Genomic DNA, 26,465 nt, shown 5'->3' on the forward strand with positions numbered 1-26,465 from the left:
AGGCAAGAATATTTAAAATGATCTCGCATACATTACATGTTAAGAACAAAGAGTAGTCTAAAAGAACAAAAGTTATGTGAATAAATTAATGAAACAAGTATTTAGGGACACCCAGGTGGCCCAGTGGAGTAAGCGTCTGCCTTGGGTTCAGGTTGTGATCCCAGACTCCTGGATCGAGTCCCGCATCAGGCTCCTTGCTCGGCGGGGAGCCCGCTTCTCCCTCTGCCTGCTCTGCCTGCCGCACCCCGCTTGTGCGCATGCTCTCTCTGACAAATAAATAAATCTTTAAAAACAAAACTAACAAATATTTACTTTTCCAACTTACCTGTGGTAAGGATTCTAACAAACCTACAGATCCCACACTAGAATGGGGAACATGATTCTGAACTGTCATAGGTTGAAAACTTGGTGATTGAGAATAAAGTCGGACTCTTGACTTGAAAGCTTCAAGTTCATTTTTGAATGCTTCAAAATAACCTTCTTCCTCTGCCTGGAAAACACACAAAACAAAGACTCTGTTTTTCAAGACTTCAAAACCGCACACTAAATTCTAACAAACATATTAGATATGAAGTGGAGGAAGTAAAGAGGAGATGAATAGTTTAAATGTACGTAGACACCACCAAGACCCCTGTCAGATTTGTGAAGACGACCTGTTTTATAGGAATATTAATGGTTTGTTCCATTTCCCTCTGCTCCAGGAATATAAAACAAACATACATACATACACACAAATACGTATATACACACACACAAATATAACAACAGTAGGAATTCTCCGTATTTCTCTTGATTCTTGACAAGATCCAAAATAGTTCACATTTAACCTCTCACATTGCCAAGCAACAACCAAGGGATATTCTTAAAACCTCCTAATTCTCCAGCAGTTAATGATAAGGCACTATTACCTGTTTCTGTCAATCTCCAGCTCTATACTCCCTATTTGTAAAGCCATGAAAACCAAATAAAATTCAACATTCAATTCCATTCTGGAATTACCTTAGTGAAGCAAATAACCTTTTCAACATTATGGAGAGGAAAAACTATAATGAGTATTATGTTGCAGGAGGGGACCTCCCTCCAATAACGTAGAACATAATCAAGATTCTTTTTTTTTTTAAATGATTTTTAATATATTATGTTAGTCACCATACAATACATCCCCGTTTCATAATCAAGATTCTTGATGTAAAACACGCAATTGTCAGTAGCCTCCACTTAGGGTTCCTCTGCAGTTAAAGAATGACACAGCACTTACCCTATGTTAATAGGACTTTAGGCTTTGAAGGTGATGGACAAGATTTTGTCAAAATCTCATTCCATAGTATCACTGGGCCCACTTGTGTGGAATGCTATTTTTTCTTTAATGTAGTTTAGGTTATGTAATCAAATTAAAACTTGTGAGTTACTTATTAACATCAATATCTATACAAATCACGCAGACAATGTTCTGTGCTGCCATTCTATCTTTTTATGAATTTAGCAGTCATTTCCTTTAGTACAGCATTTCACTTTAATCAACATATGGTACTTGTACAGACATACAGGATATTAGCCTTCATATCCACAAGTAATCCTTCTCAAATGGTTATGCAACAAACTATGCAGGGAGCCAAGTGGCACAGCTGCGGGCTTTACTGCACGCCGAAGGCCTGGGGATTTCGATCTAGAGAGACTTGACTAATTTTTGCTTTAAGTAAACTATTCTCTATGCTAATTTCCTAACTTGTAAAATAGAAATAATAACCCTCATAAAATCTTATGAGGATTTAATGAGTTAATCCATGTACAGTGCTTAGAATAGTACCTGGCACAAAGTAATAAGTACCATGAAAGTTAGTTATTCCTTAATTTTAGAAAATTATTAAGAACAAAATGCTAAGATTGAAGACTTTTCAGTTCTATTTTGACAAAGTAAATTTCAAAAACTAGACATATGTTGGCTATGTTCCATTATCCTATTAATAAGCACTAGTTCAAACATATCCACTCATGTAAGGTGAAAAACAAAGTATGGTTTTTATTATGCCTGTGTGTCAAGTGAACATTTAGAATAGTCATTAGAAGCCTAACTAAAATACCAACTCAATCGTTTACTCATTAAAACTCTTACTGTTTTGGGAAAATTACCTATTTAGGCTGCACTTTAAAAGCATTTAGAGCATTTAAGGTAGGGCTACTATCAACCTGATATATTTTTTTTAATTCAATACATTTAACTTAATACATTTTTTCCTCTTTATAAAAGGGATTATGTTCATTGTAGTATATATTAAAGCAAATGGAAATCATGTGTAATTGTGCCACCCAAGAATAATCAAAGTTAAACTTTTGGTATATGTCCTTCTAACGTCTAATTGTGTATGCTGAAATGTATCATATATGTAAAAAAACCATGTGAAATACGTATGTAGTTTATTGGGCAAAACCCCACTATGTTCCCATAGAAATTAGGAAATGGATCATTACTAGCATCTTACGAATCAGTTCCCAAGAGCATTTCTTCTCCCTTCTCTGAGGCTACCATTAATGTGATTTTCTTCTTAAAAGTCACTCCTTTGCCTCTTCGGTTTTACTGCTTACTTACGTACCCTTCAACTATATATCATTTAGTTCTGCTTGTTTTGTAACTTTATAAAAGAATATAGAATATTTTTTAAAAGATACTGGATATATCATTCTGTGACTTTTTTTTTCTTCACACTCTAGTTTTTTCATCCACAGTAATGCTGATTAATATTTACCCAAATGAGTATCCCAGTTTATTCATTCTACAGTCAACAGACACTTGGGTTGCTCCCAGGCATTTTGCAATTATGAGCACTTCTACTATGAACATTATGGTATGTAGTGCACGTGTATAAGAGCTTCTCAAGGGCAGCAGTTCTCAAACTTCATGGTCTCAGGACTCCCTTCACAGTGCTGAAAATTACTGAGGACTCTAAAGAGTCCTGTTTATGTGGGCTATTATTTGTCAACGTTCACTGTGTTAGAAATTAAAACCCAGGAATTTGAAAAATATTATCTGACATATAACAACAAACTCATTACATGTTAACATTTCTAACATTTTTATTTTAAAAAAACTCATTTCTGAAACAAAAATACTTAGTGACAAGTCTGGCTTAACAGAAGATGGCTGGATTCACACATCTGCTTCTGCATCAAATAACATCTTTGTGTTATGAAAACAGTTTTGACTCAAGGCCTCCCGAAGCCAGGTCTTGAAGACAGTTGGGTGTCCCTGGACCACATGCTGAGAAATCTGTTCTCTAGTATATATACCTAGGAGAATTTCTGGGTGTTACCACTTGTTCAACTTCGCTAGGAAATTTCCCAGAGTGGTTGTACCCATTTATACGCCTACAAGCAGTGAATGTGAACTCTTATTGCTCTACTTCTTGTACAACTCTTCAATTATTACTAATCTAGTGAGTGTGAAATGGTATTTCATCTTTCTAGACATGTCTATTTTTCTTTAATATGGCCAACATCATCCTATATATAAATATGTATCACTTCCTTTGACTTTTAGCATAGCATTTTCTCAGTTCATTAAAAATTCTTCTTTAATGTTAATGGTTGTCATAATATTCTTCGTACCACAGGTTGTTTTTAACCATTCTTCTAGTTGTTGAAATTTTAGGTTTCTTTTTATTTCATTAGAAAAGTCATTTCTCATTAAACTATGAGTTCTTTTTTTACTTTATTTTTGTTAAACTGTGAGTTCTATACATGGAGGATACTGTATCTGTTTCGTTCAACACTGTATCTTCAGCATCTTGAAAACAGTCCTTGCATTAGTAGACGGTCAACACTTAGTGGCTGAATAAATGATGCATTAGTCTTAATTTTCCTGAACACAAACATTCATTTAAACGAGTCTCCATTTCACATGCATGCTATAGTACAGCCTCTAACAGAGCTCCCTTAAGTCTAAATTAGAATGAAATCAGCAAAGTAAGTTTTCCCACTATAATATCTATACAGAGTTTAGCCTGTGGCATTCTTTGATGTATATGGGCCAAAGAGGTCTCAGCTAAGGCTTAATCTTCCCATTTAAAAATATTAAATAGTTACTTACTTTGGCTTTCTGGAAAAATAAACGAAAACACCCTCTTGGATCCACATTACAGTTTTTGGCCATTTCCATAATAAACTGCATTACAACAGCCTGATGTGCTATTTGTTCCATTAGAGCCCCTTTCTGAAAATAGACAGATTAAAATCATGAGAAATACCTCTGGAAATGTATTTAATATTGTGATTACTATCTGTATTTTAAAACATGATTTTCCAATAGCTTAAAAAAGAAAAGGGTTTATAGTATGTGGGAACAAGAGAAATGAGGCAGCAAAGAAAGCACACAAGAGAAAAGTTTCCATATGCTAACTAAAACAACTAAAAACATTCCCACAGTAAACTCAAGTAGATCTAAAAACAAACAAAAAAATTAATTCCATTTAATAACCTTCCTGCTTTCATTTAAAGTAACATAAAAGACAAAACAAAAAACCAAAAAAGTAAACCAGAATCCACTAAGGTTCCAGAAACTCAAAGTTCATACAATACCTGCTCAGCTTCTAGATGAAAACACCATAAAATAAGATATTTAGCAGTCTCTTCACATACAAGGTATGGATGGTCAGATAAAAATCTCTGACTATCATCCCATCGACTCAACATACCTATAAAAAAAAGAATTAAACCACAATTGTCAAATACTCTTACAAATAAAGAAATTGGTATTTTAAATGATTCTCTTTAAAGATGATTCATATTACCACAGCAATTTGTTGATGGTTAACAAACAAATAAGAGGGATAAAACTCATTTTTTTTTTTAAAGAGTTTACCTATTTATTTGAGAGAGAGAGAGTGCATGAGCGGGGTGAGAGGCAGAGTTGGAGAAGCAGGCTCCCCGCTGAGCAGGGAGTCCCATTCAGGGCTTGATCCCGGGACTCCAGGATGGTGACCTGAGCCAAAGGCAGACACTTAACTGACTGAGCCATCCAGGCGTTGGGATAAAACTCTTTTAAAGCAATACCCAATGTATTGGAAATAGCTTCCAAAGTTCACAAAAAGTTTTATTTCAGATAATTAGGTTAAAGTAGGGTGACTGGCTTAAAGCCAAAAAACCCTGCATCTGGGAAATGCCTGAAGTTCCAGGCAAACTGAGATGACTGGTCATCCTACGCTGAACTGAGTACAAATGATTTCAAGAGACTCAATATTATTTATTCACAGAATACAATTTTTTCTACTAGAAAGATGGCAAAGAAAGCAAAACCTCAAGAAACTGTATTCAGCAAACACTTAATAAAACAGAAAAACCACATTATCTCTTATTTATTTAAAAATGTCTAAGATGATATGGTCAGACGTTGCCAGCATGGAAAACCAATCCAGTAGGTATTATAACAGTAAATACACTTTAACCATTTTAGTCATGTTAATCATTTAGTTATATTTATAACAAATAGAAAACAAAATCAGTTAAGCATACTTGAAAGCAGATACCATTTTGCTTCAAAATATCAAGTTAATCCAAATACTATTTAAGGTGTCTCTTCATCCAAATTAGTAAGAAATTTGGTGAAAAAGTCAATGCTATCATGGAACCAGCGAAGCCTTCAGCTTTTAATTTTGTTCAGTAAAACTTACGCTTGAACAAATTAACTATGTTAGCTTTAGATTCTTAAGACTCATCCAGGGGCGCCTGGGTGGTTCAGTTGGTTAAGTGTTTGCCTTCGGTTCAGGTCATGATCCTGGGGTTTTGGGACTGAGCCCCGCATCAGGCTCCTTGCTCAGTGGGGAGTCTGTTTCTCCCTCTCCCTCTGCCCCTGCTCGCTCTAATAGATAAGTAAAATCTTTAAAAAAAAAAAAAGACTCATCTAAAGAAGTTTGTATGTCTCTGAATCATTGTGGAAATTTTATAAGGTGGTCTCAACAGTTTGGCAGTAAAGTTTTCCTCTAGACACAAACTGAACTTCTATATATTAAAGTTCCACATCAGAACACAAATGAGAACCAAACTGAGGACAAATGTCTTACTGAGAAATACACATTTAGCAACACATGGGAACCAACTGAAAATAAATGATTTTCTCATTTAAAAGGAGGGAGTAAGCATTTTAGCATTTTCACGTAAAGAGTTTTAGAAGCTTTATGAAGTATTTCCCCAACACTCTGGATACAGTGATAGGGCATTTTAAATTCTGAGAAACACAATGATTTTGAAAGTTATTTAAAACTACTTCGGGGGGGGGAGCCTGGGTGGCGCAGTCGTTAAGCGTCTGCCTTCGGCTGAGGGCGTGATCCCGGCGTTCTAGGATCGAGCCCGCATCAGGCTCCTCCTCCGCTGGGAGCCTGCTTCTTCCTCTCCCACTCCCCCTGCTTGTGTTCCCTCTCTCGCTGGCTGTCTCTCTCTCTGTCAAATATATAAATCTAAAAAAATAAATAAAATAAAAAATAAAACTACTTCTCAAGGTATACTTAAAGAGTCTAGTAACTTCTGGGGGTCAGATCTAAAGAAAGCATAATCCTTCTTTCTTATACCTGAAGCCATAAAACAAATCCTATGAAGCAGTTTTGTGTTAGCTCTGTTACACTCCTGAACCGGTAGTATTTTCAACTCTGTCCACCATCCACAGAGAGCACATTGCTTCTGTTTACTTCTACAGCAGCATCACAACTTACTGAGGCACCAAATCCTATCCATTTTAGTTTCTTTTACAGGAAGGATAATACGTTAATGACACTTACAGGGATCATGAGGAAGGGTACCCTTAAATGTTACAATTTTTAAACTATCCATTTAATACCTAAAACAAAATTAATACTTGAGGTTGACCACAGCTTTTCTATATCTGAGAAATACCTACCATCACCTGATTTCAAAAATGCATATCAATTATTATGAAAATGAAGTTAGGTTACAGGTAGTCCATACACGCCTTTGTGAAAAGAGTGTGGAATCTTATGAACAAAATACTTACTTGATGGCTTTAGTCGAACAGAACATAGCTGAAATTACTAATGTTATTTTGGAATTTGTAAACAAACTTATAAACAAATAGAGAGTAGCACAATCTAGCATGGCGACTAAGCAAGCCAACTCTGGAAATCAACTGCATAGGTCCGAAAACTGGCCTTCCACTTACTATGCCTTGCCTATCTCTATGCCTCCCTTTCCTCTTCTGTAAAATAAGGCTAAAAATAGTATCTCGCTCAGAGGGTTTCTGTGAGAATTAAATGAGTTGATACATATCAAGCACTTGGGACAGTGTCTAACGGAGAGTAAATATTAGGTAGTATCAACACAAAAGGGAACAATTCATTCTTTCATTAAATATTAAATACTTTGGTTAAGGTTAATCTAGTCATTTCAACTAGCCAACCAATCTCTGAATGCTTGAAAAACCTTAGTTTGACAAATTAAAATATTTTAATTATGTGCTTTCACCTATGTATTTTCCTCAGCATCTAAATCCCAATGCATCCATCGGCTCTCGGTATTCCACCTAATTTCTAAAATGGTCCTCCAATACACATTGTTACTGATTTCCCCTTCTTTTTTGCATTATAGAGTAATAGATCTGAATCCTTTAAATTATACTTATCATTTTAATGTCTCTATCTGCTAAAACTCTCCCCAAGAGGTCGTAAATTTCTTAATGAAAGATAAATGACCTCTTTTTCTGTATTTCCCCAGTCTCAGGTCTGCTGTATTTCTAATCACCTACCACCAGACAACTATTTCTACCTACATGCTTGCACATAAATTCATCTTATTTGAAACTAAACCCATTTTTCTCTCCCTGCCATCTATGGTGCTTCCTAGGCTCCATGTCACCCACTCAAAAATTCTAGAAATTCCTCTAGACATTTCCATTCTTCCCACATCAAACTGCTCACCAAGTCCTGTGGTTATACTATTATAAACTGTCAATACAGTGAATCACATTAATAAATTTTCTAATGTTAAGCCATCCTTGAATTCTTGGGATAAACCTTTTAAAAATATTTTTTCATTATTATAAAAATAACGTATATTCATTGTGAAGAATTTGAAAAATCCAGAAAAACCATCTGCAATCCTACAAGAGAAAATTATGTTAACACTTTAATGTATTTCTTTCTGGGCTTATTTTTAATTTTTTAAAAAGATTTTATTTATTTATTTGAGAGAGTGAGAGAGCACAAGCAGGGGGAACAGTAGAGTGAGGAGTGGAAGAAGCCCGACGCGGGGCTCGATCCTAGGACCCTGGGATCATGACCTGAGCCGAAGGCAGACACTTAACGGACTGAGTCACCCAGGTGTCTCCTGGGCTTATTTTTTAATGACTTAAAATTAGAATCTTATCATACATATCAATTTTCTATTCACTTCACTCTACATTCTATTCAGGAGTACTCTGTATTAAATGTTTTTCAAAAACAGTACATTAATGTGTTCTGAAAAGCAAAATGTATGTGCTTACACTGAGGAGACTGAATATCCCCTTCCATACAAATGAGAAAGATCCATCATAGTATTTATATAAACATTTATAGCTTTCGATAAAATGTCCAGTGACAACATCCTACAGACTCAAAAATGTTAAATCACAGCTAACTTGGCTGGAAGTGGACAGATGACGTTCCACGAAAAACTATGCTAGCTCATCAAAAAGCCACTGCGACGATCACAAAGAAAAGTGATGTCAAAGATGCATATGACGAGGGCACCTGGGTGGCTCAGGTGGTTAAGCATCTGCCCTCGACTCAGGTCATGATCCCAGGGTCCTGGGATCGAGCCCCGAATCGGGTTCAGAGCTCAGCAAGGAGCCTGCTTCTCCCTCTCCCTCTGCTGTTCTGCCTGCTTGTGCTCTCCTGCTCTGTCAAATAAATAAATAAAATCTTTAAAAAGAAAAAGATGCATATGACATTGAATAAAACTTTTGCGAAATTTAAAAGAAAACAGACTTTGCTGCTAAATTGGTATTTTATATTTATAAAACATGAATTTACTAAATTAATAAATTAAATACAAATGTAAGGGGGAAATCAAGATTTTACTGCTTCAAAAATACTCCATGATATGGTTGTACCATTTATCATTAAATGTAAAGTCCACCTAATTATAAGAGCAAAAAAAACATAAGATAGTCAACAGATACCATAATGGAAGTGTTAATGTCAAGTACACTTGAAACCACAGAGAAGTACCGGTATCGAGCCCCTGGAGCCCTTCACAGCCCCCCATGTATCAGGCCCATGTCTTCCAAGAGTCTGGAATGCAATCCAAATTTGGAAAGCCTCCAGTCAGAAGCTTTAATTACAGCTGCTCTTCCAGATGTGTTTACTTCAAAGAAGTATATCAATGTAGTCATAATTCTGACAAATGCTTTTTCCCCTTTTACCACAGTAAGCACATAACACCAGAAACATTTGCTTCTACCCAGAAGGAACAGCATTAAACTTTCACTATCTTTCCTAAGGTCTCTGTCGGCTCTGTGCCACAATTTAGTACACAGGGACTTTCATCATCTCATCATCCCATATGATTACACGTTGGCCCACTTCATACTGATGGAACTTGGTAAGCAGGAAGTAGCAGGTATCCAGATGTCCTGGTAAGATACATACATGCCAGAAAGTGGGGAAAAAACACATGAAAATTTGGGAGCCTACCAGCTTAGTAAAATTTCTGTGGATGCAAGGGGCTGTGGCAAGTAGGGTATCTCCTCCAAAGTAAAAAGCCAGTGTACATTTTCACTAAGAAACAGGCGCAATGTGAATCTGGGAGTAGCTATCAGGTCTGGTTGGCTTTGAAGACAGTAAGGCTCTGGTTAGTAATATAGGATGGACACTGGAAGCCCCCAACACGCAATGGCAAAATCACTGCTTATTAATCACTTGTGGCTGTCAAGTCAGCCTTTTCCTCAGTCATCTCCCTGCTTACATAACATAAGCTCAAGGGTTATGGTGGCATACTTGAGATTATGCAGATATTCAATGGCATGGGATCTCCCCATTAAGGTATTCCAGTATAGCCTCTGAATACCTAATTTGCCAGTAGCAGAAACCAGTGCTGAAAACTAAATATGGCACCATATGCCGGACTGACTCAACCACCAAGTATCAGATTGATTATCTTGGTTCCATTTCATCTTGGAGAGACCAGTGGTTCCTCACTTGAACAAACCCATTCTAGATCTGGTATTGCCCTCCCTTCTGGCCATGCTTCTACAAGTAATACAACTGTGGTCTTACTAAATGAGTTATTTAGTACCATACCACATTAGTTCGTTCTTTTTTTTTTTTTTTTTTTTTAAAGATTTTATTTATTTATTTGACAGAGAGAGAGGCAGCGAGAGAGGGAACACAAGCAGGGGAAGTGGGAGAGGGAGAAGCAGGCTTCCCGCTGAGCAGGGAGCCCGATGCGGGGCTTGATCCCAGAACGCTGGGATCATGACCTGAGCCGAAGGCAGACGCTTAACGACTGAGCCACCTAGGTGCCCCCCACATTAGTTCCTGACCCAGATACTCATTTTACAGCAAAAGGTATGAAGACAATAGGCTCATGAAATTCACTGGTCTTATAAATATCACTACCCAGAAGCAGGTTTTATGGAATGGTTAAATGTTTTATTGAAGACTTAAATATAGTTATACTGCCAGGTGGGTTACAATACCTTGTTGAGATTGGGTTAATTTTCCCACACAAAACTGTTTCTTATTGAGGCATTCAGTTTACAGCAAAAATGAGGGAACTGTTTTGCACCTACTAGGTTTCCCATGGCTCCAAAGCAACTAGCTTACAGAATACCAGCTGGGTGACAATATCTTAAAGAACGCTATTCCACTAGATGCAGGGGAACACATAGGTCTAGGAAGCAAGGACTACACGTGCGAGTGGCAAATCACATTATCACAACCAAGACTCATTAACAAAATTTTTAAAAGTAAACTTTGTTCATTTCTTCAGGTTGTATCCTTGAATTAATCTGAATACACAGCCTTCTTTTTTAAAAAAAAGAAATATGAGAAAAATGAATCCTTTATGAATAAACTACATAAAAAGGGAAAAAAATCTGAAGTACTATCCACTGCCCTAATAAAAACTGAAGGATGAATGAAATTCTAAATACTGAGGGGGAAAAAAAACACCATTGGAAATGTATTTCAAAATGCCACTTAATAAGCTTATTAACATATTTCAAACGAAAACTGTGTTTACTAAATTAACATATTACTTGGGATCAAAAAAATATGCCTTGAGCCTTAACCCCTAACACTTCCCAGGGACATTCTGACCCCAGCAGTACCAACTGCTTACCCAACAGAGCATGTGGTTTCCTGACTCTGCCTTTGCACATGATGCTGCTGCTCCCTTACCTACAGGGAGAACTCCTATGTGTTCTTCATACTCTAGCTCAGATGTTCTCTCTCGTGGGAAGTGGGAAGATGGTGGCATCTTTCCCCGATAGAGAAAACTATTTTTCAGTAGTTTGTATACATATTTCTATTATTATGTTTATCTGAATTGCAGTTGAAGGATCTGTATGAATTATACAGGAACATATCCAAAACCTAAAAATGAATGCTAATCTTATAACCATAAAATAATCAGATACCACGGAAGCAAAGAGGGAAAATGACAAAAGCAAAGACTAGTTGGGAAATGGAAAGAGGCTATAGAGTAAGCAAAGACTGTGTCTTAGAGGGTAGCATTATATAGATTGAATTTTGCTTCTCTTCTCAGTCTAAAGCAAGAGCTGTACAAGTGCCAGAAGTAGCCACAAAACTGGAGTTCTGTCATTTATCTTCTTTTTGGTCCCCATTTTATAAATACACTTTTTGTACACATATTTATGATATCAAACACTTTCTTTTTTTAAAAGATTTATTTATTTTGCAGAGAGAGAGAAAGTGCGAGCGAGCAGGACGGCAGATGGAAAGAGGGAGAGAATCTCAAGCAGATTCCCTGCTGAGTGCGGAGCCCTATCCAGGGCTCAATCTTACGACCCTGAGATCATGACATGAGCCAAAATCAAGAGTCAGACTCTCAAATGACTGAGCCACCCAGGCACCCCGATATCAAACACTTTATAAAAGAAGGAAACTAAGCAGCAGACTTACCGAAATGTCTGATTTTTTGTTCATATTTCTGCATAAATGATTCTGACTTATCTTCATCTTCTATTTCTTTTCTTTTATCTTGATTAATAAAACTCTAAGAAAAAATTCTTGAAGTTAAAATCAGATTTTATATTCACTGAATATTCTTTCTGAGATACTGAATGCCTAGCAATGTTTCCTATAGACACTATAAAAGGTGGTATAGTACTATACTGATATTATATTATTAAATTTATCTGTTAAACTCTTTTTAAAAAATGAAAATGTTCTTGTATTAGTTTCATTATTTTTTAAAATGGTATGTGTGCAAAATTACAGAATTATTTTAGAAATCATACAAAAATCTCCAAGTGCATTAACCTTTTTGTTAAATGGAATTTTCCTATCAAAGTATAGAAAGATCCTTTATATGCATAATATATATTTCACATTACTCATTTCTATTAAATATTTGCAACTCTGGCCTAATCTTTGGAGTTCTTGCTAGAAATAAACTTAGACATTCGAAGTGTATAAAGTATACTTATTGTAAGTTCTTCACTAAGACATAAACCTAAAATAGACCTTTGTTGTAAACTTTTCTTAGGAGAGGCCAGTTTCATTCTGAAATCAAGTACAGATTTCTATTAAGGAGGTGCTTATTTTCAGTAAATAAGCCATAAAGCAGACCAAGATGAAGTTTTTATCTAGCCAGAAAAACTGGCAGAACAGTTTCTCAGAACATTCTGTGATCCATTTAAACCTTATGATCATCACTGCCAAAAACAAAAACCTGAAACTAGCTGCCAGTTTACAACTCAAAAGCACACAAGTTTATGTATTTCAAAATAAAAAACATTTCCTTTATATATCCTGCTATCTAGACCAGCACTGTCCAATAGAAACATAATCCAAGTCATAAATATAAAGTTTTGTATTAGCCACATTAAAAAGCAAAAAGGAACAGACGAAATCGGTAACACATTTAACTCAACATATCCAACATATGATCATTTCAACATGTAAGACAAAAAAAAAATTAATGAAATATTTTACTTTTTTTGGTACTAAGTTATTGGAATCTGGTGTGTATTTTACACTTACAGCACATCTCAATTCGGACTAGCCACATTTCAAGCGCTCAATAGTACATGTGGCTAGTGGCTATCGAGTTGGACAGCGCAGATCTAGACCAGTCCTCTCAAGTCTCAAGCTCCCAGACAAAATCAATGTACGATTTTGAGCAAACGACTGGAACATAAAGATAATCCTAATTAATTTGTGGTATAAATGTAGGCTATGTTAGAACCTAAGTTCAAAAACAACAACAACAAAAATAATTAAAAACAGAGACAAATGAAAATATTTCCTTTGTGACCACTGTGTTAAGAGACATTAACTTTATTACACAAAGAAACACTACTTTGACCATTCCCTCTGGGAAAAAAAAAATTTTAAGTAGTTATGGTGCATAAATGCAAACCAGAAATAAGTACTAAGAAGACACGCCCCTTAGAACAGTATATATAGATACAATGAATCATTCAGATAAAGAATGATCCTGGTGTGTGTGTGTGTGCAGAAACAAATACACACTGGCACAAGCACATAAAACATCTAGAAAGATACAACTCGCTGTTAACAGTGGCTATCTCTGGGAATGAAACTGGAAGTGAAGGAAGCCTTTCAAGTCTATTTTATATACTTGCTTTTTTTTATAGTAAGCATGCTGTCCTCATAGTTTTTTTCAATTTAACAAAGCACTGACAGAGCTAGTGCTGTCATACATTTAACCTATGTGTATTCTTTGTTGCTGTAGCAGAACTAGGGCTGGTCCAGCGGAAGGAAATTAAAAGTGCTGAAGAGGATGGGCTGAGAGTGGATACTAGGACAGAAACAAATATTGTCACGGACTGAGAAGTCTAGAGAGTAATGATGGTTAAAGATAAAGTGAACGTGGACTTAGACAAGAAAGAGCAGTCTATCCCTGAAGCTTCCAGAGTTTAGTACAAATAGAAAGAAGTGCTACTTTACACATCAGTAAAAATGAATTTCATTGCCCATTTCCTCTTTAGATACAACAAAGTATAAAGCCTACATAATCCAGTGAGAAATTGAACTCTACTCTTAATAACTACTAAGTTGGCAAAACTGTACTAATCCTTTCGGTAATGTTGGTAATGCTAAATCTGGATTACTACCTGAGGTTTACTAAATACATCCTGGTAAGTAACAGTGAAAGACTCTATTTAATAAATCCAGTATCTACACATTAGTGTTACAAAACTGATAGCAAGCTGACAGCAACATCAGAAAACTCTAGTAATGTCTGAGTTTTACCACATGCCTGGCCCTATCCTGTGGACTTTTAAGAAATTACCTCAGTCTTCATCCCCACCCTATATTATTGAAGAAACTGAGGCTTAGGGATGTTAAGCAACTTGCCCAAGGTGAAAAGCCAGCAGCTTGTGACAAAGCTGAGATCTGGGTCTGATTCCAGAGTCCACCCTTACATTCAGTGTGCCATGCTACAGCCATAGATTTATTTTAACGACTACCCACATTTGACACTATTGGGGATACAGGTTTCTGTAACAAACACTTTTCATAAACTGTCAAAACTGAATACTGTTCAGAGGTTCTGTTGCTTTGTTACCAAATATGCACAAATGGTTTGTACAAACACTTCCATTTTCTCTTCTTTCATTATAATCCAATAAAAAGCCGTACCTTGTTAAAAACATCCTTGCTAATGGCATCCATGTTCCACAGACACATTCTCTCTCTTTGTACTAGAGCTTCTTCTTTCTGCCGCCATTCTTCTTCACGTTGCCTTAGCTCAGATACTGCTGTTTGTGCTTTGGCATGTTCCTGATCCAAGGACTCGGAGTTATGCAGGGCTAAGCTACCAAGTTTTTGCTGAGCTTCAGCGAGATTCCATTTGCACGCCACAGAGCTCTTCACAAACTCTTTCTGCTTTTGACAAGCCAGTTCAATTCCATGGCTATACATCTGGATAAAAAACAGTATTGTAAGAAATGAAGAAGGCAACGGGTATGTTTATGCAGCACAATTCAATTTTCTTTTAGTCAAGGATTGCTGTACGATGTTTTTGGTACATACGCATTCTGCCTTCTGTGGTGTGCAGTTATACTTTTATATTATAGGTCTTCTTTCATCAACTAGACTCTAAAAGCTTCTTTGTTAATCCATACCGCTCTCCTGACAACTAACAGCAGCAAAAAGCCTGATAATTAGCACAACGTTCTGCCTATAGCTGGTGCTCAAGAAACATCTGATTTATAGCTTCATAGTCCTAAAACAGCAGAATAATGAGAACAAAAGCTTCAAGCTAGTCCATCACCTTACAACTGCTGAAAACCAGATCTTCAGAGTTTTGTTCTGGAAGTTCCTCACTGCAAATAACCTTTTATTTAGAAGTAATCACTTCTTGGTTTCTATTTTCTTTCTATATTATCCCAATCCCTGGTGATCTGAGAAGTTCTTATATGAGCAATTTCTGTTTATAACTGACTCTCTCAGGCAGATATTCTTTAACTTAATCCTAATCAAAATAGGCAAAATTATAAAAACAAAAAAACCCCACCAAAAACTGGTCCATCCTGGTGACTGACTCTGTTCCACTTAGAAGCAAAAGTAATTAGTTTTAATATTTACTGAAACACCACACTTACAGCACTGGGATGGGTGCTTAATTCCTTATATTCTTCAGCTCTATAAAATAAAAGCTGAAGGCACATTATTTATGACTTCTCGGCCAAAATGTAGACCAATTTCAAACTAAGTATTCAGAACAATTTTACTTCCATTTGTTCCCTAATCTGCATCACTACCCAAGCCCTTATAATTTCATACTTCAATTATATAAATATAGTCCTTCTCATCTGACGCCATTCTCCACTATACCAGACTTGGAGTAATCTCTCCAAAAAACAAATGTGATAATTTTACGCATTCGTAGAGTCTTGGGATAAAGCACAAATTCTGTGGCATGGCATGGTCCTTCATGATCTCACTTCCTATTATCTCTCCAGACTCAATTCTAGTTACTCTCCTACTTGTTTGCTTATTCTTTCCATCCCCCACCCCTTTCAATGTGGCAATCCCTCATCCCCTAACTCCTATCTCCATTCCAGACTCTGGTATCACTTACTTAAATTTTCTCTAATCCCTTCCCTTCCCACCCAAGGTTTGCATACTTCTTAGAGGTGTTTTCACACAATATTGTGCTTATTTGTTTACTCAACCAGCAGCTTCTAGAGGGGCTAGAATTCCATAAATCTTAGATGCATAAATGATTCTCCACTTCTTGGAACACACTAGTGGTGGCAAAGAATTCTGAGGAAAGCAGCATGCAAGGCCTCTACTTTGGAGCTGAGTCTCAGATTTCTGTTGTGGCAAATGTGGACATTGTTGCCATTCAGGTGATTTACTCATTTAGCAGGTTTGGAGCCCAGGCACCACAAGGCCCTAACCAACCAAGTAAAGTATTTGTTTTTATTTTTTGCTATCTTAGTTAGGATCAAGAGTAACTGTAGCCTAGCTATGCTTAAGAAGGGGCCAGGAAAAGGAGAATAATGAAGCTATAAAATTTGTTTTGTAAGAAAAGACAAAGATATACTAAGAAAGGCAACATGGACAGACGAAAATACCTTGCATTTTCCAATTATGTGGGAACAAATACTCATGTCTCAAATCAAACATAGAAATCTTATCTCTAAATTCTAAAAACGACTCATGTTTAAATTCTTCTCCACAGACTACACAGACAACATCTGGCCATTTGAGCACACTATCCAACATATATTGAGATGATAAAAAAAAAATAAAAGATCACATTTTACCTGTGAACACACTGAGGTTTTAGAGGAACATTAAACATAATAATATTTTAATGAACATGAATTCAAAAAGGAACTGCTGGCATTAGGTTTACTAATGTAACTTTACATTAAAATGCTCAAACAGGATCTCTAAATTCTGAATTGCCTTTTACTTTAACTGAATATCAGAACTATACATCACATATGACACTAAGATGCCTAGATTCCCCATGTCTGGTAAAATTAAACCAGAGCTGTTTTTTTAAAAATTGTAAAATGTTGATAATTTTAATTAAACATTTTATTCTTTCTAAATATTCTAACCCAAAAATTCAAGTCCTAAAGTCAGCAAGACAAGTAACTGGGTTATAAACACACGAACTTACTTAGGATTAGTAATCGCTTTGCAAATTTTAACACCAAAGGTTGTGTCAGCCATATGGTTTTACATTACATCACAGGACAGGAAGTGCAGCAGGTAGGAAAAAACACTGTACTAGGAGTCAGAAGTGGTTCTAGTTTTAATTCTGCCACTCACTAGCTATAGGATCTAGAGAAATCGTTTTTAATGAAGAAGGTTAAGTCTATTTACTCATAAAATCACTGTCGGTTGAATAAGCTTACAATTCCAAGTGCACAAGTAAAAACTATACAGATTTTTTTAAAGTTTATTTTGTTTTAGTAATCTCTACACCCAACATGGGGCTCGAACCCACAACCCCAAGATCAAGAGTCGCATGCTGCTCCTACTTAGCCAGCCAGGTATTATCCAGCTTAGATATTTTCTAAGTTCAGAGTTTCCCTTAGGTTACTTTTGTGATTCAACCGCAATGCACTGAAATTCTGGAGATCTCTTATTCTCTCCATATGCCTTCAAAATTGACAACAGCAGCTGCTGTTCATTTTTTTTCCCTCCATAACACATTCATTATATGCTCATATAACACATTTTGTATACAAAGATGACACTAGTGATCCATAATTAGGGGGTGACTACTGACCTATCAACTCTCATTCTGGCCTCCTAAAAAATGTCTTGCACTTTCCCAGAGACTGGCTGGCTGAAGTACAGTCCATGGTTATGAAACAGCATTTTTCTCCGTGAAGCCAACTAACCCAGTGAGCTGGGCACAGGACCGATGGCCTTACACTTATTGGCAAACGATTTAAATAACTCATCTTCACTAACAGCTAGCAAGATGAGCCTATAGAAAAACTATTAATTCAGCTGAGCTCTCAGGGACCCCATTTTGCAAGAAGCCTAGAAGGCAGAGACACACCTATAACTCATTTCACCGAACATATTAGCGTTTAGTCTGTGTTCCTGAAATATACTTCCAAACACTCAGATTAGGAGAAAAACCAGGACAAGGTGATAAGGGTATGTAAGCACTCCCTAAGATAGGACGCAGAAAAATCTTAAATGGTGTGTCGTTTGCGTAAGTTTCAGAGGAAAGACTGAAAACCACAAGTAGCACCAGGAATGTGAGGAAGAAGTCTGAAGGAAAGGCAAACGTGTGTATGTTGTCACTGGTGAATGATGTGAAGCAAAACTTAAAACATAACCGGACGGGAAAAATGGTCACGTTAATGAGACAGATTTACACCAGCATCAAAAGCGAAGTTTACAGAATTTATTCAGATGTCAGTGAAATTGGATCCTAAATCTGTATAAAGTCAGGAGCTCAGTGAATTACTGAAATACAACATTCACTGTTCCTAACTATTAACCGTGCACAAGTATCAGAGCCTTCAACAGAATAACGCGCTCCGATAAAGACACGCACAAGGGGACAAAGGGTCAACGTTATAATGTTAGCCGCCCCAAATCTGGGTGCTGTCAAGAGCGAGGTAGGGGAGGGAGAGGGGGAGGAACATCTTCCAAGGATCGGAAGGAATTAGCCAAGGTGAAAAGGTGTGCGTGGAGGTGGAGGTTGGGAATATCTGGCCAGCCCCTCTTAGAAGCCCTCAGAAGATGCTACAATAGCAGTAGGACGGCATCAAGCTCCGGACCCCCGGGAGTGAGATGGGGGCGCAGAACAGCGCACACGGAGGGTCGCAGAGACAGGGGACTCTGGGGGCCTGGCGACAGTACCTCCCCATCCCCCTCACCAAACGCGGGACCCTGCTCACCTGCGCGCCGCCGCCCGACAGCTGCGGGCAGCGGGGAGAACTGGGGGACACGTCCAAGTCACTCTCTTCCTCAGCCTCACCCTCGGCCCGAGGGAGGCTCCAAGGTCCTGGCGGCGGCCACGGCTGCTCCATGTCCGGCGGCCCCCAGCCCTAGAACCGCCACTGCCAACGGACTTGGCGTGAGTGGAACCTGCTGCGCGGAGCCAGCCGCCCCAGCCGGCCGGGGCCGTTACCCAGAATCCCTCTGCTGGCCGCGACGCCGACGCACACCCCGCGCTAGCCTGGGCCGCGGACGGCGGAAGAAGACGGATTCTCTTGGAGACGTCACTTCCTGTTTGGGGGCGGGGCCGGGAGGCTGGTCCCGGGGCCAGCGGAAAGTGGGTGGGTCTGAGGCTCGCGTTTAAAATTCCGTTCTCTGAAACCTTTGAGGCCTGCCAATTTACCCCTCGCGGCCTTGCGGGTCACGTAGTGTCAAGCAGTTCTTGCCTAGTGTTCCCTACGCTATGCGCCTTGGGTCTCGGACGTCGAGAGATGTCGTGTCCGCTTTGCAAGTTGTTTACAAAACTGCGACTCCTTTCTGCACGTTCATCTGTAAACTAGGAGTTCTGAGGCCGGGGTGGGCGAAAAATAGGGCAGAATTTTGAAAAGCAGAGCCAAGTTTTCGCTCCTTTCGAGTTCCACGCTACAGGAGTTTTGCGAAAGTTGCCTGGGAGGAGGGCGCCGACGATGAAGTACGCGGGCAAGAGGGGCTCGGAAATGCAGACGAGGGCGGGTGATAGCGGACCAAGCCGGGGCAGTCGGTATCCCACGCATCTCCTGTAGTCCTGAAGGCCTGCGCTCTCGTTGTGCCCTTCGTTGAGAAGAAATACACCCAGCGTGCCCAAGGTCGCACGTTTAAGAAGACCAGCCCGGGGGTCTAACTTCAAAACGTGTATGTTCAGCAGTTCCACGCCCCTGCCCTACTCACAATTACAGAGACCCGAATAAAAACGAGACGCCATTTTTTCAGTCTCGTAGACAAACTTTGAGGTTTGTCAATACCGAGTGTTGACAGGATGTGAGGGAATGCCGATAAAGAGAATGTGATTTATGTAACCTTTTTGGAGAGGTGATTTGACAATATCAGTGGTTTAAGGGCTTTGATTCAGCAATTTAACTACCAGGAAATTATCCAATGGTTATTTTTGTACCAATATCCAATGATTTATCTACAAAGGTGTTTGTTGCAGCATTTTGCAGCAAAAAAACAGGAGACAATCTAATTGCCCATCAGTAGAGGAACTTAATGGTATATTAATACAGTACGGTATCAGTCTTTAGAAAGAGTAGATATGTATGTGCCGATACAGAAAATCTCCAGAATGTGTTGAGTTAAAAAAAAAAATGCAGAATTACCTACGTAACAAGAGCGAATGCTCCAATCTGTGTAAAAATCGTGTGTGTGTGTGTGTGTGTATAGAAAATTCCTGGAGAGTGAACAAGAATTGTAAATGATGGTAGATCAGGCTAGGAGGAAAGTTTCTGAGTTTCTTTGCTTTCCGTTTTTAGCTTTACTGTATTACGCGGTTTGAATATTTTTCAATGAATATATGTTATACCTTAATAATTAATTACAAATTAGTTGAGAAGCACTGTGCCTAAACCTTTGGGGTTAGGGAAAGCCACGGGAGTTAAAACAGAAAGGGAGAAAGAAAAGGAAAACACTTTCTTCTGTTTGTTTCCATGAAGGCACGAAGTGCTTTGGGCGGTGCCTGGCTTGAAGTAAGCCCTTTATAAATGTTAAGTATTGTTTTATTGGTTTTCCTCCTACCTGACTCACTACTTCCCCTAAGGCTCTTTGACAGGCTCCTCCCCTTCTAACCAACCTCGAATTTTAGAATTCCTTAAATTTTGGTATCTGTTCTTGTGGCTTTAAATAACATCTGTGTATTGACAGCTTCCTAATTGAAATTCAAGCCCTGACCTAAAGTACTTCAGACTCATTTGTCTACCTGCAGACTTGACATGTCTCTCTCTCTTTTTTAAAGTAGGCTCTACCCCCAACTCAGAGCCCAGTGTGCCACGCCCCGACATCTCTCTTTGAGTGCATATTTTAAATTTAACATTTCCAAGAAACCCTCTTGATTCCACTTCTTCCCCAAACTTCTTCCTATCTTCTCCGTATCAATAAATGGCACCACCACCAATCCCGAAAGAGGTCAAGCTTCATTTATCCCCCTCGTTCCTCTCCCATGTCTGAACCAAAGCAAGTTTTGTTGTTGTTCTTTTTTTTAAGATTTTATTTATTCATTTGACAGAACGAGAGAGCACAAGCAGGGGGAGCAGCAGAGAGAGAGGGAGAAGCAGGCTCCCCACCAAGCAGGGAGCTCAATGCAGGACTCTGTCCCAAGACCCTGGGATCATGACCTGAGCCAAAGGTGAACGCTCAACCATCTGAACCACCCAGACGCCCACAAGTTTTGTTATTTTTACTCTCAAATACATCTTGTATCTGTCTACTTCTCTCCAGCTATAATGCCTCCTCCCTAGCCCAGGACACCATGATCCTTCCTTGGGCCTACTACAGTAGTCTTCAGTGTCTCTGTTCCATTTTTGCTCATTACAAATCTCTTCATACAGTTACCAAAGAGACTTAAAAATATATGTATATAAATCAGATCATGCCAGACCCCTGCTGTATCAATTAAATGCTTTCAGCACAAATAACAGAAACCCCAGCCAATAGAAACTTAAACCATGAGGAAAATTATTTTCTATTTAACAAAAAGAGTGAAGATCAGTGTTCTCAGGATTGATTTAGCGGTTTGTTGATGTCATCAAGGACTCAAGTTCTTTCTATCCTTTCCACCATCCTAAGTCTGTTGACTTTCATCTTCAGACTTGCCTTGGTTGCAGGATGGCTCCCATAGCTCTGGAAATCACATCAAAACAGGACAATAGCCAAAGCAGGAAGAAAGGAGGCAAATAGCTTTATTTACTTGTGGCTCTGCTGTCAGATATAAAAATGTTTCTCAGAAGCTTCCAGTGACTTCCCCTTATATCTCGTTGTTCAGAATTGTCTTAAATAAATTATGATTCACTCCCTGAAGTGAGACTCATTGCCACCCAAGCAAAACTGGGGCTCCATTAGCAATGAAGAAGAGCTTATGGCTATTAGGTAAGCAATTACATTGTCTGCTGTAACTTTGAGTTCCTTTGCTGTCTTATGTCAGCCAACTCTTCAGTGTCATCTCTTAACCTCCTCTGCCCCCTGTCCAGGTCTCTCTTAGTATGCTCACTGGCCTCCTTTCAGTTTCTCAAACATACCAATTTCCTCTCTGACTCCTGGCCCTTTACATTTTGTTGCTCCCTTCACCAGGATATCTTTTCTCTAGTACTTTAGAAGTCCTGCTAGTGGTCATGCTTTTCTTTTTAGATCTTAGATCAAATGTCATCATCTTAGAGAGGCATATCTGCCCACGGTGTCTAAATTAGGTTCTTATTCCCTCTCCAACCTATGAACTTCTGTCTCACCCCCAGCACCTGGATTCCTTCCTAGTATTTATCATACTGTTGTTATCTTATGTTCACTTATTATTTTTCCCTGCCTAGGATGTAAAGCCCACAAAGGCATAGACTGTTTCTTATTCACCCTTCTACCTCCACTGTCTAGAACAGTACCTAGCACACAGTAGATATTCAATAAATATGTGTTGAAAGATGCATAAGGAATGAATGAATGGAAACAAGGATAAAAGGAAAGGTGTGGGATTAAATAAAGACAGAAGAGGGTGGACTATCCCTGCCCACATAGGCGGTGTTTGCACCAAAACCCTGAAGAAGGTGGCCTGGGTTATCACTGAGAAGTCCTACATGTGCCCGGGGAATGACTTCCACACCAACAAGCACGTGTGTGGGGAGATCACCATCATCCCCAGCCAGAAGCTCCGCCACGAGATCACAGGCTCTGTCACACACCTGATGAAGCGGATTCAGAGGGCCCTGGGGAGAGGAATCTTCATCAAGCTGCAGGAGGAGGAGAGAGAAAGGAGGAATAATTACATGCCCGAGATCTCAGCCCCGGATCAGGAGATCCTGACGCTAAGGAAATGTTGAAACTCTTCGACTTTGGCAGCTTGTCCAGCCTGCAGGTCACTCAGCCTGCACTTGGGATGAATTTCAAAACACCACGTGGAGCATTTTGAATCTTCTGCTGTGCTGTAATATCTTCAGTAAACCTTGGACAACCACCTCAAAAAAAGGGTGAGAAAGGAATGGAAAGAGATATATTTTGGTAGGAGAGTAAAGGGTGGATATAATGACATCATCTTAGCCATTGCTGCCTTTGGGGCCTAAATCCCTCGCTCGAGTTCAGTGGATACTTTTTACAAGTCTTGGAACTAAATCAGACTCTTTTCTACTTTCTTATATTGGATCATAAATATAATTCCTTGGAAACCGCTTTGGGTCATAATTAGCCTACTGCTTCCATGGACATAGAACTAGTCAGCTGACACTCAAGGAGCAAATTAGTTTTTCCTGAGTAGAAATTACTTTAAAATGAAAGGATATGCACTAAGTAGTCCAGAATGCCCAAGGGCAGTCCTTGTGGAAGGGTTTGTGTGGTATTAAGTAAGTATTGAGCATACAAAAGCCAGTGAATCAAAGTAGAAGCCAAAGAGGAACATATGAGTCTGACTCATAAACTCTAATAAAGTTTGTGAAATAGATCCCATGTGTGAGTCCAGATCCCAAATGACTTCAAGATTGTTAAAAGCCGTTCAAGTGCAATTTAATTCCTTCCTTGGATGCTTTCCTGCTACTTGGGGAAAATTCTGGAGAAGTATGTGCACTTAAAGAAATACTCAGATTGCCAGCTTCTGTTTGGTTATTCATGCAGAGGCCACTATTCTTATAATACAGTGCTGCTTTTTTCCTTAAAGTGGGTTTCCCTCTGAATCACTTGGAAAGTATTATGTAATAATACTCAATAATCTCCTGAATCTGCTATTTGAGGTAAATAGATCCACCATGTTTTCTCTTCTGAATTCTACTGAAGGGCATTTCATAGTGATACCACCAAGAATCCTCTTGATGGGCTATTTTAGGACAGAAGGAAGTTCACAAAAGGATATGATTGCTGTCCTTCTTTAAATATATGTCATTCTAAAATTGTTATTATGCATATATTGATACATGAAAGTATAATAATAAACACCATATATCCATCACCCAGATCAACAATTATGAAGATTTTGCTACATTTGCTTTATCCATTCTTTTTATTCATTTGCTGTAGTATTTAAAAACAAAATCTTAGACATCAGATCATTTTACTATATACTTTAATATGTAGACATATATCTAAACAATGTTGATATTTGCCTTGCATAAACACAAGGACATGATCATACCTATCAAAATTAATTGCTTGGTATTATCTAATGCCCATATCACAATCAAATTTCCCCAATAGTCTCAAATATTCTCTTTAAGTTGGTTTGACTCAAGGTCCTCTCCCAATGGTGGCTACATATTACCTTTGGTTGTCAGATTTCTGAAGTATTATTTAATACAGAGCATTTCCCCTGACCTTTTCCCTTCTTTTTTTTTTTTTTTTTTTCCTTAAGGTCATTGACTTGATGCAGACTAACTGAATCAGTTGTTCGAAAGAATGACCCACATTCCAGGTACGTCTGTTTGCTTCCTTGTGGTGTCAGGGACATGTTTCTCCATCCCCCATGTTTCCTTTAAGTGAAGTTTGCTCTAGAGCAACACTGTTCAATAGAAGTTTCTGTGATGATGGAAATGTTCTACTTGCCCTACCCAGTATAGTAGCCACTAGCCACATATGGCTATTGAACACTTCAAATGTGACTAGTGCGAGTGGGGAACTGAATTTTAGATTTTATTTAGTTTTAGTTAATTTAAATTTAAATAGCTATATGAAGCTATCTTAGTGCAGCTCAAGTGTCTTGACTAGATTCAGCTTCAACTTTCTTGGCATAAATGCTTCATAGGTGCCTTCTGTGAATCACATAGGGAGACATGATGCCACCGTTAGTGAAGTTAAGATTAATTAGTGGGTTCGTTAACTTTTTAAAAAATATAAACTTCGGGGCACCTGGGTGGCTCAGTCATTAAGTGCCTTCGGCTCGGGTTGTGATCCAGGGGTCCTGGGATCGAGTCCCACATCAGGCCCCCTGCTCAGTGAGAAGCCTGCTTCTCCCTCTCCCACTCCCCCTGCTTGTGTTCCCTCTCTTGCTGTCTCTCTCTCTTTCTCTGTGAGATAAATAAATAAAATCTTTAAAAAAAATTAAAAATATAAACTTCATCTTAATGCAGTTTATGAGAATCAAGGAAAGTGTCCAGCATTGTTCATTGAGCTTTTTTATACATTCACAGTAAAAGAAAGGTGAACTTTTCTGTATATCAAACTGTGGGAAAACTAAACTGTTAAAGAACATTTCAGAGAAAGATTTTGGAGAAGGCAGATACAAAACAATTATTTCTTGGGTCTTAAGGCTAGGCCTGTGCTTTTCTTTTTTTTTTTTTTTTTTTTTTTTTTTTTTTTTTAATTTTTTTGAGAGAGTGGGAGAGAGAGAGCGATTGATGGGAGGAGTAGAGGAAGAGGGACAAACAGACTCCCTGCCCAGCGCAGAGCCCAACACAGGACTCCATGCAGGGCTTGATTCCACAACCCCCAGATCACAACCCAAGCTGAAACCAAGTCAGGCAACTAACCTACTGAACTACCCAGGCGCCCCTGGGTCTGTGCTTTTTTAAAAAAAAAGAAAAAATCAGGGTGCCTGGGTGGCTCGGTTGGTTGGGCATCTGCCTTCATTTTTTTTTTTTTAATTTTTTTAAAAGATTTTATTTATTTATTGGACAGAGAGAGACACAGCAAGAGAGGGAACACCAGCAAGGGGAATGGGAGAGGGAGAAGCAGGCTCTTCGCTGAACAGGGAGCCCAACTTGGGGCTCGATCCCAGGACCCTGGGATCATGACCTGAGCGGAAGGCAGACACTTAACAACTAAGCCACCCAGGCGCCCCTGGGCATCTGCCTTCCACTCAGGTCATGATCCTAGGGTCCTGGGATTGAGCCCTGCGTTAGGCTCCTTGCTCAGCTCAGCGGGGAATCTGCTTGTCCCTCTCCCTCTGCCCCTCCCCCTGTTCCTGCTCACTTGCTCTCTCTTGTAAATAAACAAACAAAAATCTTTAAAAAAAAATCAGTGATCTGAAAATGTATCATTGCTGAAATAATCCAGATTGTTTCCTGTACTTGGATCTTTTTTTTTTTTTTCTTTTCAGGCATTTCCCACAAATGTTAATGAACGGCTCACTTTGGAAACTCAATCTGCTGGTGGTGTTCACATTTGCTAATGAATAATTCACTGTCTCAA

The 26,465-nt window shown here is 38.6% G+C and overlaps 1 protein-coding gene and 1 pseudogene across 4 annotated transcripts in view; one reads left to right on the forward strand and one right to left on the reverse strand.

Moving 5' to 3' along the window:
• Nucleotides 1-19,377, reverse strand: part of CDC37L1 (cell division cycle 37 like 1, HSP90 cochaperone) — a 29,867-nt gene extending 10,490 nt beyond the window's left edge. For 2 of the 3 annotated variants that reach the window (XM_045772433.2, XM_045772434.2), the window contains exons 1-6: nt 19,082-19,377; nt 14,835-15,116; nt 12,126-12,219; nt 4,573-4,688; nt 4,085-4,207; nt 326-490 (exon numbers count right to left, since the gene is read on the reverse strand). In XM_045772433.2, the coding sequence (XP_045628389.1) occupies nt 326-490; nt 4,085-4,207; nt 4,573-4,688; nt 12,126-12,219; nt 14,835-15,116; nt 19,082-19,213 (912 nt within the window). In that variant the 5' untranslated portion in view covers nt 19,214-19,377. The remainder of the gene's footprint in view (nt 1-325; nt 491-4,084; nt 4,208-4,572; nt 4,689-12,125; nt 12,220-14,834; nt 15,117-19,081) is intronic. The other variant, XM_045772432.2, reaches the window with a different exon arrangement.
• Nucleotides 19,378-19,456: 79 nt separating this feature from the next.
• LOC123776464 (small ribosomal subunit protein eS17 pseudogene) lies at nt 19,457-26,451 on the forward strand (annotated as a pseudogene). Its single transcript, XR_015722957.1, has 4 exons — nt 19,457-20,012; nt 21,379-23,323; nt 24,691-24,750; nt 26,374-26,451. The product of XR_015722957.1 is annotated as a small ribosomal subunit protein eS17 pseudogene (transcript).
• Nucleotides 26,452-26,465: the final 14 nt, after the last annotated feature.

This window comes from Ursus americanus, chromosome 34, assembly GCF_024610735.1.
Source record: "Ursus americanus isolate L20-20 chromosome 34, mUrsAme1.1.p, whole genome shotgun sequence".
In the NCBI taxonomy this organism is placed as follows: domain Eukaryota; kingdom Metazoa; phylum Chordata; class Mammalia; order Carnivora; family Ursidae; genus Ursus; species Ursus americanus.